Source organism: Delphinapterus leucas, chromosome 4 (genome assembly GCF_059928025.1).
Source record: "Delphinapterus leucas isolate spDelLeu-1000000601 "Yukka" chromosome 4, BTC_Dleu_Yukka2, whole genome shotgun sequence".
Taxonomy (NCBI): Eukaryota; Metazoa; Chordata; class Mammalia; order Artiodactyla; family Monodontidae; genus Delphinapterus; species Delphinapterus leucas.
In genome coordinates, this window is record NC_143132.1 from 127,891,627 (window position 1) to 127,910,494 (window position 18,868).

At 37.2% G+C, this 18,868-nt stretch overlaps 1 protein-coding gene across 4 annotated transcripts in view; it reads right to left on the reverse strand.

The window, feature by feature from the left end:
* Window positions 1-582: 582 nt before the first annotated feature.
* RASA2 (RAS p21 protein activator 2) overlaps window positions 583-18,868 on the reverse strand; it is a 117,587-nt gene continuing 99,301 nt past the window's right edge. For all 4 annotated transcript variants that reach the window (XM_089911061.1, XM_022582642.2, XM_022582641.2 and 1 more), the window contains 5 exons: window positions 7,730-7,812; window positions 6,871-7,079; window positions 6,111-6,214; window positions 5,190-5,379; window positions 583-3,692 (listed from right to left, as the gene is read on the reverse strand). In XM_089911061.1, coding sequence (XP_089767187.1) covers window positions 3,662-3,692; window positions 5,190-5,379; window positions 6,111-6,214; window positions 6,871-7,079; window positions 7,730-7,812 — 617 coding nt within the window. In that variant the 3' untranslated portion in view covers window positions 583-3,661. The remainder of the gene's footprint in view (window positions 3,693-5,189; window positions 5,380-6,110; window positions 6,215-6,870; window positions 7,080-7,729; window positions 7,813-18,868) is intronic.

Genomic DNA, 18,868 nt, shown 5'->3' on the forward strand with positions numbered 1-18,868 from the left:
TGTTGAGTTCAACTATGTCCTTACTGATTTTTCTAAGGTCTATTCTAATACATGGGCTAGTATGAGTGGGATTCTGGTATTTCAGTAAAAACAAGATGCTTAGAGATTCAGAACCCTATTCCTTCCTCTTTGTTAACCTTCAGTTCCTCTGGAGTTGCAGGGACTAGGTTTTATGGAGGTTTATTTGAGGATACTAAGAGGCTGCTGAGGCACTAATGGGGAAGATTCTGGCTTCTCTCGTTGGGGGTGCAAGTCAGCTCTAAACTATTTACTCAGAAAAGAGGGGAATATATTCCCACACAACAGATGTGCATGGCTCTCGGGAATGATGGGATCCTTCACGGCACCTGCACACCGTAGGTCTTCAAAACAATTCTGCTGAATGAATAAATAAGGACCTCAGTCCATCAAAAAATCAGTCTAGATAAATGCAGAAGACTACTGCACCCTTTCCAGATGGTTTGTTCTTTGTTACTGAGGACTCCTCACTTCTGCTATTCCCTTCCTAATAGGTGAGGTACAATAATTTTAAACGAGAAGAAATTCTTACATCAGTGAGAAAGTAAGGTCACACAAAGAGTGGACAGGCTTCTTGTAATTTATTTGAGTTATTTCCAAGCGACAGCTACAAAAGTTCTTAAGTTTTATAATACTTTTGATAAGAAAATAAAATTTAAATAAAAATACATTCTCAACAATACAACATGGTTACACAAATTCACTACATTAAGTTTTGATAACTTATATTTTCAAACTGGAAACTGGACACTGTAAAAAACCAATATTTACTAGCAACATTAATTTCCAAAAGTTAATAAAAATGGAAGCAGATAATATCAAGACTGGCAATTTAACTCTAGAATGAGTCCTGTATTTTTCACATACTGTAAGGACACCTAAAAGGCCTTGTAGCATTTTGTCTTTACAGGATGTACCATTAGAACAAATTAAAGGTGCTTTTACTTACAAAAAAAAAACAAAAAAAAACAAAAAAATCTGGCATGAATGAGCCTTTCTGATAATGAAATTAGGCTTCAGAAACAAAAACAAAAGCCACATCATTCGTCATCTTTTTTTGTACAATAAGGAAAGCCTTGTTTTGACACTTAACCACTACCTGTGATAAACATATTTTTCTTTGGCAAAGAAAATAGTTCAATTTGATAAATTACGTTCCTGGGAGTAAAAAAAATGTTGCTATTTCCCATTATATTAAATGAATATTAAAAAAAACAAAGCTAAATGAAGAACAAAACAAACGATAACAACAACAAAACAAGCAACATACCAGCATAATTTTAAATGATAGAAATGGATAAACTAAGAACCAGAATTGGCATTTATGGCAAGAGTTTCTCCATATCATCCTTTTCTTTCCTTCTTGGGGTTTTCAGGGTTTTAGGGTAAAGTGAGCTGCCATGTATTTTTTTCAAGTTTAGAAAAGGCAGAGAAAGCAGATCAGGTAGTAAAAATCAAAGTACTCATAAGTAACAGCAGAGGAATGAGGAGGCCCTTGGAAGCAAGTAAGTACCTTGGTTATTTTGGGGTCCCACTGACATGGTCTCTTATTTCAGAAGACTTTCAAAGAAAATTTCATGTCATATTACTTGTTTTTAGGCTATGCCAAGGTGGTTAATTCCAGTCAAACTGGCTGTTTAAAAAGTGTCATGTGAAGAAAATAACTAGTAACTGAACTCTTCAAATTCTGAGTTACGTATTCACACAGCCTTGGTCCCTTTGAGAATGCTGTGATCTTTAAAAACCGTCATAACGGAGGGCTTGACATTAGAAATATTAGAAGAATATAACTAAAGAAGCCACTGGAGAGTAATGAGTGGTACCTGGCAATGCTCACATGGCCTTTCCAGGCAGACATTCAGAGACCCTTAAAATGAAATTTCAATCTGAATGAAATTCAAAAGTGAGAAATTTATTAAATGGTAAAATTCTTTCACAATGATGAATCAATGTAGTTTATGGAATCTACAAGCTCATAAAATTTAAAAGACTTTTCAAACCTGTCTTTAAAATGGGCCAGCAATGACCTACCATAATGCAGACTAGGACTGATTCTTAAATAAAACCAACTGATTTTTACAAGTCCTTTAGAGACTTGTACATTAGAGACATTGCTCCATTACAATCATTTATGGAACAACTTTGATGACTGTGTGTGAATGGTCTTTGAAAATAATTACCTAGTAACATTATAATTTAAAAACAATTACCAATAACATAATTGGCAAAGTGTATCTTGAAATATAGCTTATGCTCAGGGAAACAAAAAAAAGCACTACTAGCTAGATTTACATTAATAAGTAGTCACAGTTTTAAACAGAAACATGTAAAATACTCCAAGGTTCAAAGTACCACATTTAGAAAATGTTTTGAATTTAAAAAGACAAAATAAGAGTACCATGGTTTTTAATACTGATGAAGCAAAGTGCATACCTCTTAACTTCAAGGTGGCAACTTGCTTCGATTGCTTATTTACAGTTATGATTTTTAGGATAAAAGTAAATTAGGGAAAAATAGGATTCAAACAAACAGTTGCTTGCCCAAATTCCATTTGGCTAGCAGGCAATAAGAAAACAGCAGTGAAATATAAACATTTTCAGGAAAGCACTATTTCTAGACTTAAACACTGATCATTCAACTGATCATAAAGATTAGATACCATGGAGTATCTAAAGTATAATCTGGGGTGGCCCAGATGAGTAAAGTGCGCCGAGTGACTGTTCTTGAGTTAGATCTCAGCCTCACGCTGGGACGAGGGCGTCCTATGGTGGTGGCCCTTATAATAAATGGAGTAATGAGTGAAGTCGAGTGAGTTTACCACCACCTTTTCCCATTGTTTACTTTCTCTTCTTTTTCAAAAGTGAAGTCCTTAGAAGTCACATTAACCTGAACTCTCAAATCAAGAAAATGAGTACCTGATGTTTAAACAATGAAAAAAATTTAGTGGTCTCATTTTATTTCATCTGCCGTCACTCATCCCAAATGTAAACAAGATGCAGACAACAGTACATGTTCCCTGATTTCTCCTATCTGAGTTCTGTTTGCATCCTCTCTAAATAGACAAAAGATCTACCAGCTTTCAAGGATACTCTGGCAGTTTTCTAACATTTCTGTCGCTGTTCCAAATGTAATCTGTAATGACCAATGGACCAAAGGAGATCTTTTTTTTTTTTTTTTGAAGAGGGAGGGTCTAGATGAACTAAATGGAAAGCTCTGAATAGTCATGGATTGAAATATTCCAGTAAAACACAACGTTGGCAGTATAGAGCAGGCACTAATGGTAGTGAAAAGTCCACAGAACACAGAGTGTTAGAAGAAGAAATGGTTTCTTGCTATGGAGGAGTTCTCCTTTTGTTACAAAGCTTCTTTAGGAAGATTCTTTCTATTAAAAAGAAGTTGCAGAAACATGGCTTTCGACACGTAAGATACGAAGGGAATCTTGGGTTTTAAATTCTCTAGGAACACATCAATACCAGGATTCCCAAACAGTTAATTTCAATTATTAAATATTAAATACAAGGTGAATGCAGGTGACAGTAAAGCCAATGTTCATTCTTAAATACTATGAACAAAATATATGATGAATTGAAAAACTCCAACAAAAATAATATTTTCCAGTTCTTCTGAGTCAATTGGTCAAACTCTAAAATGTTTTCCCAATAATTGGATTTTCCCTAGAGAAAAATAGAGGAAATAAGATGAACAAATAAAATATTTAGTACAAGAAAGATTGGAATTTTTTAACAGAGGAAAATACAGCTGGGCAAGGGGGTGTGGGTACAGGAGTGTGTGTGGCTACAGGGGGAGAATACTATTTAAGAAGGGTGGTCAAGCATTGACTAGGACCTCATATGGAAACCTTCCGGGGCTCCAAGAAAACTGGATTACTACTGTTGGAAGAGAACAAAGTATACTGACGTAGAAAAGACAGTATTAGGAAGCTTACACTAATCTTCCTAATGTACTGAGCCTTCTATCTAGGGAGAACATAAATATTTATACCCGTCAAACTGATTTTTATTGTTTATAAAACATATATAATTATCAATCCACATAGGTAAAAAAAAAAAAAGTAAAAATGGTGGGGCCAAGATTCAAAGCCCCTCCTTAATCAGCTGTATGACCTTGTGCAAGACACTTAACTTCCCTGAGCCTCGGTTTCTCTAGCTGTGAAATGGGAATATAACCCTGTTGGGCTGATGTGAGGCTCAATGAGAGAGTGTGCATTGTGGCAAACACTTAGTTGCTGGTCCAAGAACCATCTCTCCCTATCTACCTCTGCGCAAATCGAAACCTGACTCTAGCGCTAGTACTGGGCAGCCCTGTGTTTCAGGGGAAGCTAGGGGTAACTTTGGACAAGGTTTCCTTCCTCTTGAGGAGGAAATAGCTTTGTCTGCCCCTGGCTGCTATTATTAAAAATGTGGGGCTCTGAACTATTGCAGCCCAGCTGTGACCATGAGGGGACAAGTTTGAGGAAAACAGAAATCATCTTGTTGAAGATGGCTGAGCGGCTGGATTGTCCTTGATGACACTGTTGAGCTGAGCTAACCAACTGTAGAAATCGGGACTTAATTTGTAAGGTTAAAAAATTTCCTATTATTTAAGCCACTTCAATTGGGATTTTCTGTTACTTGCTGCTAAAACCTATCTAACTGATGCAATGTAAAGTACTAGGTACAGTGCCCAGTGGTAAGGAGTAAGCTCCTTAATAAATATTAACTCTTGCTGCTGTTTCCACCAGTGTCCATCTGCATCTGAGATGGATCCAAAGCATCAACTACAAGCTACTTCCAGCACTACGAAGCTGATTCTTTTTTTCTAGTACTTAGTGTGTATAAAGGTACTGTAAGAGATAAAGAAGGAAGAGGATCAGCAAAACAAAACAAAACCAGAAAACTACTAAGTATTCAGTTCAAAGATTACATTGAAATATAACATTAAAAAGTGATGACAAAGTACTGCACCAATATAATGAAATGATACCAGAAGTGAAAAAGACAAAGATCCCTGTATGAGTGGCCAGGGAGATTCTTGCACAAGAGAAAGGTTCTGAGCCGGTTTTGAAAGATGAAGGTAAGCAGGAGGCCTGCACTTCAGGTGTGAGTACAGGGTAGCAGAGGCAATCTCAAACTATGTTGGAAAATGTTGAAAGTATCTTTAAAAATACTTACTTGCTCCCATATTTTGCACTACTTGATCTTTTCTTCCTATACTTTTCATGAGGTTCATCTAGCTTCTCTACGACGCTTTTTATTTGTTGAATTGTCTTAAAGGTTGTTACAGAATCCTCGATTACAAAGTTAGAATAGTCATCAGGCTCTTTCTGTGGTCCTTGATAGACTGCTATAGTTCCACAAGCCTCTATAAGAAGCAATAAAATCTCTGATCAGACAACTAAATTCATTAAATGTAATTTGTATTGGTAGTATAAATAAGAACTTTTCGGGCTTCCTTGGTGGCGCAGTGGTTAAGAATCCCCCTGCCAATGCAGGGGACATGGGTTCGAGCCCTGGTCCGGTAAGATCCCACATGCCGCGGAGCAACTAAGCCCATGTGCCACAACTACTGAGCCTGCGCTCTAGAGCCTGCGAGCCACAACTATTGAAGCCCGTGCGCCTAGAGCCCGTGCTCCGCAACAAGAGAAGCCACTGCAATGAGAAGCCCCTGCAATGAGAAGCCTGCACACCACAACCAAGAGTAGCCCCCGCTCGCCACAACTAGAGAAAGCCTGCGCACAGCAACAAAGACACAATGCAGCCAAAAATAAAAATAAATACCATAATTTATTAAAAAAAAAAAAGAAAGAACTTTTCAAGGGGCTCAAGCTGGGAAGATCTCCCCTGGAAATGCATAGATAACCAAAATACATATATTTTATTAATTATGATAATCACATATTTTCAAAAACAGTATTTTTACTTGATGAATATCTATGAAAAAGGCTCCCTTTGGGAGTTTGTCAACTTTCATATAAGTAACATTTTGGTAAATCTATGAGGTATCTTTGACTTTAAGAAAATGCCAAAGCAACACTTCAGGCATTGGTAATGAAGGATCATGGTTATATAAAAGTATTTTAATTGTATAGTTACCTTCCATTTTCTGCAGCTTAAGTAAACTGAGGGTAAAAAGGGAATAAATTCTTTCTGTTTCTCTGTCTTCATCAATATCTATTTGGATGTCTGCAGGGACACCTCTATGGTAAAAATGAAATCAGAGACATTGGAAAAATATCACTTTGTTATTAACATGCTAAAGACTTTTGATGGTTTGAGACTGAAAATAGAACCACAGAATTTTGCAGAAGGAACCTTAGGAATCTAATCTAATTTGATAATTAAATAAAATGGGGCCAAGAGAGGTTTGGTCATTACGTGACTAATCAAAAGGAAGGGAATTTTAAAGTGAAATCACTTTCATTACCTATGCTTCATCCCATTACTCTTTAAGTCTACAGGGCTAAGCCCTTCTTCCTCGGTATCTTGCTCAAGCTTGCACATCTATTTAAACATTGCCCTTTTTTATATTTTGACCTGTGCAACCATGATTTATTTGAGAACATTTTCATCGCCCCCAGAAGAAACCTGTATTCATTAGTACTCCCCATTCCTCCCTCCCACTGGCCCCTCACAACCACTAATCTACTTTCTGTCTCTATAAATTTACCTATTCTGGATACTTTATGTAAATGTTATCATATGGCCTTTGTGTCTGGCTTCTTTCACTCAGCATCTTTTCCAGGTTCATCTGTGCATGTATCAGGACTCCAATCCATTTTATGGCTGAATAATATTCCATTGTATGAATGTAACACATTTAAAACATTGCTTCTTTAATCAAAAAGAAACTTACGCAGTACATGGCTTGCAGCCGAGAGCGTTTTCACTGGTCTCCAGACAGCAGAGCCAATTTCCGTTTAGATATGCAGAGGGATGATAAGAGCTGAGCCTGTTCTGATTGCATCGGCTCACCCTGCAGAGTACATCTATCCATTCATTAGCTTCCACACAGTTATTTGCCTGGACATAGAGTGGTTTCTCTGTGTGTATCACTTGGAACATCTTCATAGGCAATTAAGACAAAAAGTTAGTGACAGGGTCTAAAAACCAAACAGTACAAAACACAAAAAGGTACATAAGAGAAATCTAGTTTGCTTGGCTAGGTAACTGCCGCTCAGGTATCTTATAAACTATTATGTTTCAAGCAAGTTAGTCCCTGGGACTGAGTCACATGGTACTAAACGGTACAACAGAGTATAATTTTTAGAAATCACACAAATCCAAAGGAAGGAACTATCATATAATCAGGAATAAAGGGACAGAATTTCAGATGGAGGAAAAAAGTATGAGTAAAGACAAAGCAGTGGGAAAATAGAAACAAGGAAATCATCTCGGATGACTTGAGTGTATTGGTATGTACTGAAGGGTAGCAGAAGATAAGGTTGCACAGACTGGTTGCGACTATATTCTTAAAAACTTGAATGTCAAGCTGAGAAGTTTGAGAATATGCAAATATTGAGAAAAGTACCTTTAACTTAACAGGGGAGGCAGACTATATAAAGCATCAACAATAATGGACAATTTTAAGACAGATTTCTAGCCACCAATTATAAGATATTAATGATTAATAACAAATACTAAAATAAACCTCTTTTTAAATTTCCAGCTAAGTAATATATGCAGTTTTAAAAGCTTTAAATTATGTAACTTACATTTTTCTTGTTGAAAGAGCTCTCTTCCAGTTTTTCCACAGCAAGAATGTTTTTCACTGGAATCGTGTAAATTGCATCTTTGCCTAAATTATAAAAGAAGTAGGATAAAATTAAAATAATTTCCATCAGAATTATAGAGGTGAGAGGTTAACTCTATAAGATTTGAGATCATTCTCTTGATGGTAGGTGTATAACAAACTTACAGATTTCCAAATGGTGCATATATAAGAATCCTTTGTTTTATGGAACAAATGAATTTTGATTGTTTTCTATAATGTGACTCCCTCTTTATTTTTTTAAAAATAAAATTAAAACATTTTCAAGGAAAAATGAGGGAATAAATCTGATCTCCATGTAGAAAATAAAAATGTTATTATATTTGTAACATTAATTATGTGGGGACCGAAAATATACTTAGCAATAAAGGTCTACTCAAAACTTGTGGAGACATGGAATTTTCTTTCATGGAGTTATTAAATAAACAGTGAATCTGTATCTAAGTGGATTTTTCTGCTTTTCCAATCAAATATTTAATTAAGGAATTAACCCTCAAAACAATGATTTGAAATTGAAAAATTGTTCATTACTATCACATAATGGCTGGTCAGCTGACTAGAGCTACCAAATTTACTCTAAGAGATACAGGAAATAAAAGTAAAATTTTATGTGGTAGAGTGAATCATTAACCTAATTTAAGAATTTGGGGACTTCCCTGGTGGTCCTGTGGTTAAGAATCCACCTTCCAATGCAGGGGATGTGGGTTCGATCCCTGGTCGGGGAACTATGATCCCACATGCCACGGGGCAACTAAGCCCGAGCGCCACAACTACTGAGCCTGCATGCCACAACTGGAGATCCTGTGTGCTGCAACTAAGACCCAACGCAGCCAAAAATAATAAATATTTTTTAAAAAAAGAATTTGGAAATTTGAGTTTTCTAAAAGAGCTTCATAATAAGGTGGCATGAGGATACGAAGCATTTCAACTTATAATTTACTTGAGAATAAACTACATTCATATAGTCATAGAAACTATAAGAAACTATAAGCAAATATAATTATGACTTTTTCTGGTCATTTTGTAATGTTGTTCTTAGAGAATCAAAGCTTTGCTTCCCCTTCCACCAAACTTTGCTTTAATGACATGTGGGTTGAAGTGCTGGAGGCTAAGACCTTTATATTTTATATTTTCCATGGATTCATGTATAGCTTTTTGGTCAAAGACACTAATTTGATTAATAAAGGTTTTCTTTCTTGAACAGAGAGGTTAACAGAGTATTTGCTAAGCCTGGTTCCTGATGTAAAATCTAAAATTCGTGTAATTCAAGAAGATGTGATATACAATTTTTTTTAAAAGATAAAGTCACTTAATTCAACTATCATACACTGAATGTTTACTATATACCAGACACTGTCCTGTAACCACTTGGGATACAGGAGTAAACAGAACGCATAAGGCCCCTAATGAAGTTTGCATTTAGGTCTGGAAAGACTGACGAAAGACAAATATTAGGTAGAGATGAATGCTATAATGACAACAACCCAAGGCGATATGATAGAAAGTAGTTGGGAAGTTACTTTAAATTGGGCAGGTAGGGAAAACTTTTCTGCGGAAACGACATTTAAATTCAACAAATACAAATTACATATACATGGGAAAATAAGAAAAGACTATCAGCAGTCTCCTGGGAGCTAGCTACAAGATCAAATTTATGAGGAGGTGTGGGGAGGTGGGAAGGGAGTAAACTGGAAGAAGCCACAGCCCAAACCACACGTAGGAAAAGACATCTGTAAAAGGAGGGCTGGTTTAGAAAAGCTTCAAGCCAGAGTCAATGGACATAGACAGTTGGCGGGGCGAGGGGGAACACACTCAGACATGTGTGATGACAGTCATATCACTGATTGGTATGCTGCATCTGGAACAGCTGGGTCAATTAGGTCCTCACCGCACCCCTCGCCCCGCCACCTTGTGCTAAGCAGCAGTCAACAGAGGCATAGCCCCAGGCTAAAGCAGTAAGGATGCGTACTGGGCTGTAAAGCAGGGCTGCCACAGGTTGTTGAAAGCATCCACGCCAGAAGACAAGCACGAGCACCCTTGCCCCTCAGCAGCTCGTCCTGTCCCTCCCTCGAAATCACTGGCTGTAAGCTACTGAACACTCAAGCAGGTGAATGGACTGTAACACAAAGATGAGCAAATCGCCAAAAAAATCACCAAACAGATGAGGAAAATCAGCACTCTGGAGGAGACACACATACAACAAAGAGAATAACATCTGAGGAAATCAGGGGTATAATAAATGAGGGAGAAAGGAGACATGTCTTTCGGTACTAATCTACATGGGGCACCACAGAGATTCCAGAGAATTTAAAAATTTTGCAGGAAGTTTCTATCTTTAGATTTGTTGAATACACAAAAGCATGCCCATATCCTAGAATTGCTGTATTTGTTCATTTCTGGACAATACAGCATGTGTAGAGAAAGTGCACTGCTCCAGGCACATATGATGTTATTAGAGTTAATTTCAGTCGATAATGATAATTGGAATGAATTGCAAGGTGAATTAGTAAAATGGAAGATTTTACTGAGGACTCTCTAAAGTACAAAAGGACAAAGAAACAGAAAGTAAAAATGTTAAGAGCCATGATGGATGAATTCAGAAGTTTTGATATCTGTCTAATAAGCATTCCAGAAACAAACTAGAAAGAAAGGTATAAATCTTCAGATTGAAAGGATCCATCAAGTGCTGAGCAGGATGGAAGAAAGGTAATACTTAGACACTGGGCAGTAAAATATTAGAGCTTGAAGATTAAAGAAAAGTCCTAAGAGTTTCTAGGGAGAAGAATCAAGGCTAAGAATCAGAATGACATCAAAATTCTCACTAGCAACAAAGGAAACTAGCAAACCATGGAGAAGTATCTTAAAAGTTCTGTGGGAAATGATTTTAAATCCGATCTAACTTATTCAAGTGTAAGGGTAAAACAGACTTTTTTTTTTATTGCAAGGACTCAGAAAATTTATCAGCCCTAATGCCTATCTGAGATAATTCCTTGAGGACATACTCTTGCAAAATAAGTAAGAATTCAGGAAAAAGACAAGTACATTATATAAAAAATAGTGCTGGGCAAAGAAATCAGAAAAAATGATAAGCATGGTTAGAAAAATCAAAACATAAAAAGGTTAAAGAAACAAGAGAACCTCTAATGATTAGTGATGTTGAGCATCCTTTCATGTGTTTGTTGGCAATCTGTATATCTTCTCTGGAGAAATGTCTATTTGGGTCTTCTGCCCATTTTTGGATTGGGTTGTTTGTTTTTTGATGTTGAGCTGCATGAGCTGCTTGTATATTCTGGAGATTAATCCTTTGTCAGTTGCTTCGTTTGCAAATATTTTCTCCCATCCTGAGGGTTGTCACCTCACACCGGTCAGAATGGCCATCATCAAAAAATCTACAGGGCTTCCCTGGTGGCGCAGTGGTTGAGAGTCTGCCTGCCGATGCAGGGGACGCGGGTTCGTGCCCCGGTCCGGGAAGATCCCACATGCCGCGGAGCGGCCGGGCCTGTGAGCCATGGCCGCTGAGCCTGCGCGTCCGGAGCCTGTGCTCCGCAACGGGAGGGGCCACAGCAGTGAGAGGCCTGCGTACCGCAAAACAAACAAAAAACAAACAAACAAAAAAAACAAAAAATCTACAAACAATAAATGCTGGAGAGGGTGTGGAGAAAAGGGAACCCTCTTGCACTGTTGTTGGGAATGTAAATTGATACAACCACTATGGAGAACAGTATGGAGGTTCCTTAAAAAACTAAAAATAGAACTACCATACGACCCAGCAATCCCACTACTGGGCATATACCCTGAGAAAACCATAATTCAAAAACAGTCATGTACCACAATGTTCACTGCAGCTCTATTTACAATAGCCAGGACATGGAAGCAACCTAAGTGTCCATCGACAGACAGGTGAATGGATAAAAGAAGAAAAAGAAACGAAATTGACTTATTTGTAGAGAGGTGGTTGGACCCTACAGTGCAGTGAGTCAGAAAGAGAAAAACAAATACTGTATGCTAACACATCTATATGGAATCTAAAAAAAAAAAAAGGTTCTGAAGAACCTAGAGGCAGGATAGGAATAAAGACACAGACATAGAGAATGGACTTGAGGACACAGGAAGGGGGAAGGGTAAGCTGGGACGAAGTGAGAGAGTGGCATGGACATATATACACTACCAAGCGTAAAATAGTGGGAAGCAGCCACACAGCACAGGGAGATCAGCTTGGTGCTCTGTGACTACCTAGAGGGGTGGGATAGGGAGGGTGGCAGGGAGATGCAAAAGGGAGGAGATATGGGGATATATGTATACGTATAACTGATTCACTTTGTTATACAGCAGAAACTAACACACCATTGTAAAGCAATTATACTCCAATAAACATGTTAAAAAAAAAAAAGAAGAGAACCTAGTACTAAAATTTCAGACGACTTCATTAGGTAGACGCTATTAGGGAAAAATAAATTGAAAGCATGCTCATGTTCTTTCTCAGCTTGAACAGAGACTGTGATTAACTGCAGACAACAAGGTAAACATGTAAGTTTAAACCTGTCTGTTAACAATTTAAAGGTAGAAATAGGATGCCCAAATTCTCTCAGTAGGTAGGACAGAATGAACATGAATGGGACTGATTATTCCAATTAAAAAGGCAGGAGAAAAACCCTCAATAAACAGAAAAGCCTAATAAACAAAAAACATAAAACAAAGTAGCAATTACAGTAATCACAATAAATGTGAGTGTATTATATTTCCTTATTAAATAACTAAAATCCAATTTAGGTTCAAATCATCATTACCTCCTCAAAAAGTTAAACATAAAGTTAGTTACCATATGACTCACTGATTCCACTCCTAAGTACATAGTCAAGAGAACTGAAGACATATGTCCACACAAAAACATATATGTGAATGTTCACAGCAGCATTTATTCATAATAGTAAAAAAAAATGGATACAATCTAAATGTACATCAACTGATGAACTGATAAACAAAATTTGGAATATATCCAAACAACAAAATATTATTCAGCCATAAAAGGAATAAAGTACTGATTCACGCCATATCATAGATGAACTTTGAAAACATTATGCGAAGTGAAAGAACCCAGTCTTACAAGGTTACATACACATTGTTTAAGTCCATTTACATGAAATGTCCAGAATAGGCAAATCCATAGAGACAGAAAGCAGATTTGTGTTTGCCAGGGGCTGGGAGAAGGGAGGAGTGAGCAGTGACTGTTAATGGGTATAGGTTTTCCTTTTTGGAGGGATTAAAATGTTCTGCAACTAGTGGTGATTGCACAACTTTGTGAATATACTAAAAATGGATTGTACACTTTAAATGGGTGAATTTTATGGTTATGTGAATTATATCTCCATTAAAAAACCATTACCACCCCAAGAAAAACAGAATTCCAGCTATATATCGGTCCCAAGGAACACAGATGAAATAAAATAACTGTGAATCTATCTTTTGATAGTAGTGTAAGGAAGCTGAGTAATTCCATTCCTTAGAAAGTAAGTATAAAACTGGGCAAATTATTAAAAACAACCACTTCAGAGCACTGGAAAATAACCAAAAGCAAGTAAAAATCTGAGACGTGTTTACTCAATGAACAACTGCTACCGCATAGGATAAGAACTGGGTAGTTCACAGTCTTCCTCCCTGAGGGTGTTTCCGAATTGCCCAGATCAGTGAAAACTCACAGCTTTACTGGCTGGAGGTTACAAATTCAGTTTAAGGGTGAGATTTTGGAAACAAGAGAGCTATAGAAAGGCTGAGATAATAAACCTGCCACATCCTTGGCTAACTGCTAAAGATGCATGTATGTGCCATCCCAGAGAGTCTGGCAAAAGTGGAAAGCCTGGGGAGACATGTGAATTTGCTGTGCCTTTGAATGTGTTCCGATTCACAAACAGCTCAGGTGATAAAGGGTGGAAGACTTGCTGGCTTCAGGTATTTGAGCACTATGCTCAAATCGCTGGCTGACCACTAAACTAAGCAAGCTCAGGTGAGAGCCCTAGGGAGGGAGGTAGGATTAGGGACCAAAAAAAAATCTGAGCAAAGACAACAGCAGCTATACACTGACAGAGAGAAAGATAAAAAGAGACAGACAGACACACACACACGGAACAGACGTTGCAGTCTGAGTTCTTCAGAAGAACAAACAGAATCCAGACACACTATAATGTACTACCTACAAAGCCCAGTTTTTAACTAAAAAATGAGATGTGGAAAGAAACAGGAAAAGTGTGACCCATACTTGAGAAAGAAAGCAGCCAACTGAAACTGACTCTGAGTGGACTTAGACGTTGAATTTATTCTATTAGTGAGCAAATCCACTATTATAAATATGTTCAAATAATTCAAGGAAAATATGCTAATAATGACTGAACAAATATGGACTCTAAACAGGAAAAGTGAAACTATAAAAAGAATCAAACAGAAATTCTAGAGCTGAAAAGCACAATAAATGGAATGACAAATTCACTACATGAGCTGAAGAGAAGATTTGAGATGGTAAACAAATCAATGAACGTAAATAGAAACTATCCAATCTAAAGAACAAAGATAAAAGGGAAAGAAGACAAATAAACTAAGTCTCAGAGAGACCTGTGAGACAATATCAAGCATGCCTGAATAAGTATATTTGGAGTCCTAAGAAGGAGAGAAAATGGACAGAAAAAAAATATTTGAAGTAAAAAATTTCCCAAATTTGGTGAAAAACACTAGCTTATGGTTTAAAGAAACTCAAATCCCAACAACCTCTTGAAAAATTTCAACTGCCAAGCAACACATTTTATGCCCATTATCATAACAAAAAAGAAAGAAAAAGGAGTGATGATATAAAGAGTGGGAAAATCTTACTTTAATGAAGTTCAGTTTATCTTAAAAAGATGTTTAGTGCATTTGATATCCTAAGAAATCCCTGCATACTCTACAGTTGCAAAGATATTCTCTTATGTTTTCACTGAGGCCTATGATCCTCTTATCTTGAATTAAATTTTGTGTGTAGTATGAGGTAAGGTGAAGTTCATTTTCTCTTCGTTTATCCAGTTGTTCCAGCACCATCTGTTGAAAAGACTTTCCTTTCCCAATTGAACTGTCTTGACACTTTTGTCAAAACTGAATTGACCATATATATGTGTGTGTGTCTTTCTGGACTCTTGTCTGTTCACTGATCTCTCTTGCTCTTATGACAAAATTTCAGACTTGAATTACTTAGTAATTAGTAGTCTTGTAAGTCTTAGTCCTCCAACTTTGTTCTACTTTTCAACATTGGCTCAGCCACGTTAAGTCCTTTGTTTTCCCATTGACATCAATTTTAGAATCAACTTGTCAATTTTTACCCAAAAAAACTTGGGATTTGGAGTGGGATTGTGTTAAAATCAAGATGAATTTGAGAAGTGACTTCTTGAAAAATACTGAACCTTAAAATCCACAAACATGATGTATGTCTCCGTTTATTTGCATCTCCTTTATTTTATCTCAGCAATGTTTTATAATTTTCTTTAAAGTCTTATACTTATTTTTTAAAAAATGATCCTAAGTATTTTAGGTGGGTGTTTTTGAACGGGGGGCTGCTACTATAAATGGTATTATTTTTTAAATTTCATCTTCTAACATTTTTTTTTTTTCCGGTACGCGGGCCTCTCACTGTTGTGGCCTCTCCCGTTGCGGAGCACAGGCTCCGGACGCGCAGGCCCAGCGGCCATGGCTCACGGGCCCAGCTGCTCCGCGGCATGTGGGATCTTCCCAGACCGGGGCACGAACCCGTGTCCCCTGCATCGGCAGGCAGACTCTCAACCACTGTGCCACCAGGGAAGGCCCATCTTCTAACATTTTGATGCCAGTTTATACAAATACAACTGATCTGTATATACAAATCATGTATCCCAAGATCTTGCTAAATTCACTTATCAGTTCAAACAGTTGTTGTGAAGATTCCTTAGGAATTTTTACGTAACTCCATATGTCCTTTTCTTCTTTGGGGGGGAGGGGTCTTACTACATTGTTTACAACCTCCAATACAATGCTGAAGAGAACTGATTAATGTGCATAATCCTTCCTTTGCTCCAGATCTTAGATATGATGTTACATTTATTCTAATTACTTGTTATAGTTGGGCTTAACCTATCATTTTGCTATTTGTTTTCTATTTGTCCCATCCGATTTTTGCTCCTCTGTTCTTCCCCTCCTGCCAAATTTATTTTTTGTGCAGGGGAGAGATGGGTTATACTTTTTTCTTTAAAGTTTTCTTCTAGAGATTTATACAGCCTTAACTCATTACAATCTACTTAAAATTATTCTTGTGTCACTCCACATAAAATAATGACCCTTGCAATAATTTACTCCATCCCCTTCCTTTGTGCTACTATTGTCATATACTCTACATCTAAATTTGTTATAAACGCTGTAACTCAATGTTATAAATTCTGCATTAAACAAGATGTTTTTAAAAAATTAAGACAGACATTATTACATTTATGTACATATTTACCATTTTCAATGCTCTTCATTCCTTCCTGTAGATCTAAGTTTCCATCTGGTGTTACGTCACTTCAGCCTGAAGAATTTCCTTTAGCATTTCATATAGTGCAAGTCTACTTAACAACTTATCTAAAGGATTATTTTCATTTTTGAAGGAAATTTTCACTAGAGTTCTAAGTAGAGAGCTTTTTTCCTTCAGCACTTGAAAGACATCATTCCACTGTCTTTTGGCTTTGGTTGCTTTTTATAAGAAGTTAGCTGTCACTTGTATTGTTCTCCTGTATGTAATCTGTCTTTTGTTCCTCTGCTTTTGAGATTCTTCTCTTTTTCTTTGGTTTGATTATTATATGTCTAAGTGTAGTTTTCTTTGTATTTACTATGCTTGGTGTTCACTGATCTTAGATCTGTAATAAAATGTTTTTCGCCAAATCTGGGAAATTTTAGGCCATTATTTTTTCTAGTATTTTTTTCTGCCTCTTTCTCTATTCTGCTTCTAGGATACCAATCATGCATATGTTAGACTGCCTGATACTGTCCCACAACTCGGTAGGTTGAAGGTTCTGTTCATTTTTCCCAATATTTTTTCTCTGTGTTCTTTGAGTGGATAATTCTCATTGATCTGTCTTCAAGTCCACTGAATCTTTCTTCTGACATCTCCAAACCATTGTTAAGCCCATCCAATACACTTTTCATTTATGATGTTGTACTTTTCAATTCCTATTTCCATTTGATTCCTTTTTATAGTTTCTATTTTTTTCTTTTGCTGGAATTCCCCATCTTTTTAATCATGATGACTATCTTTTCCATTAAACCCTTGAAATATTTATAACAGCTTTAAAGTTCATATCTGCTAATTCCAACATGTAGACCATATAGGGGTCTGCGTCTGTTAAGTGCTTTTTCTCTTAGTGTTGTATTTTCCTGTTTCTTCTCAAACTTGTTAATATTTCACTGTATACTGGACACTAAGAATAATATATTGTAGAGACTCTGGATTCAGTTATCTTCCCTCAAAAAGTTACATCATTAGCTGATCACTCTGAGGCTTGGCTTTACACTTTGTTTATATGATACTTTGTTTATTTAAATCTCCTTAATCCTAGGGCATAGTCTTTACTTCTGAACCACCACCTTCTAAAATTCCAAACTCTGTCTCTGAGGAGGAAAGAAGCTGAGATCTCTTCTCATCTTTTTTTATCTTTCAGTTACCGCTTTTCACTAGCCTCTCTGAAGTTCCCCCTAGCATGAGCAGTTCGAGTCAGCTAAGGATTTCAGGGGGGTTCAAAGCAGATTGGAAGGCTCCTCCTTTTAATCTCCTCAATTTCTGCCTTCTCTGGCAGCCTTGAACTCTGTCCTTTGCCATTTCAAGGCAATAAAACTATGACTTTCTGGGAATTCTCTGGTGGTCCAGTGGTTAGGATTCCATGCTTCCACTGCAGGGGGCATGGGTTCGATCCCTGGTTGGGGAACTAGGATCCCACGTGCCATGTGGTGCGGCCAAAAAAAAAAAAGCAAACTATGACTTTCTGTTTGAATTCTACCACCTCATACTGCACAGATTGGGAGTGCTCTCAGGGGGGAAAGCCAAATAAACATAAATCTCACCCAGCATAGTTCTCATCTTCCAAGGGTCAAATTCTTCAGAGAGTTGTTTTATATATTCTGGCCAAAGTTTTTAGTTGTTATCTATGAGACAGTTAGTCTAATACAAGCTTCTTTACTATTACCAGAACTCCCATGTCTGTTTTTAAAAAGGCAACTTCTTCAGTCTACTTGTGTAAGCCCAAATCCCTGGAGTTATCCTTGACTTGCTCTTACTCTTGATATCTGACCCTACAGCAAATCTTGTGAATACTATCTTTAAAATAGATCCAAGATGTGATCTATTTTTATAACCTCCGTTGCTACTAACAGGTCCAAGTCACTATCTTCTCTCCCCTGAATTAGTGCAGTAGCTTCTTACTTGGTCTCCTTGCCCCCTTCAGTCTAATCTCCACACAGCACTCCACATGGCAAGGGAGATCAATCCTATCAAAACATAATTCAAATGATATCATTCCTTTGCTTAACACTCTTCAGTGCCCTGCCATGTTATTCAAACTCCTTCAATGATCCACAAGCCCTATAATATCTAGCTCCTCCATGGTCTTTTTGATCTCAGTTCCTGTGATTACCCCCTTATTCATTTTTTTTTATAGTCACAAAAGCGTTCTCTTGTCTCCTGAATACTCCAGGTGTACTTCTGTTTCAGGGCCTCTGTACCAGCTGCTGTTAGCTATGTCTGCGTCACTACTACCTCAAATTTATCCACATAGCTCACTCCCTCACCCTCCTTAGGTCTGTGCTCAAGTGTCACTTTCTCAGTGAAGCCTTCCCTGACTAGACTTTTTAATATTGCAACTCTCCTGAGTTCTCTATTCCCCTTCCCTGTTTTATTTTTGTCCATCTCATTTATAATCATCCCATATAGTATAAAATTCTTTTGTTTGTTTGTTTACTGTCAATCACTACTAAACTATAAGATCCATGGGGGTAAGGATTTTGGTATGTTTTGTTCACTACTGTTTTCTCCAGAGCTTGGAACAACATCTGGCACACAGCA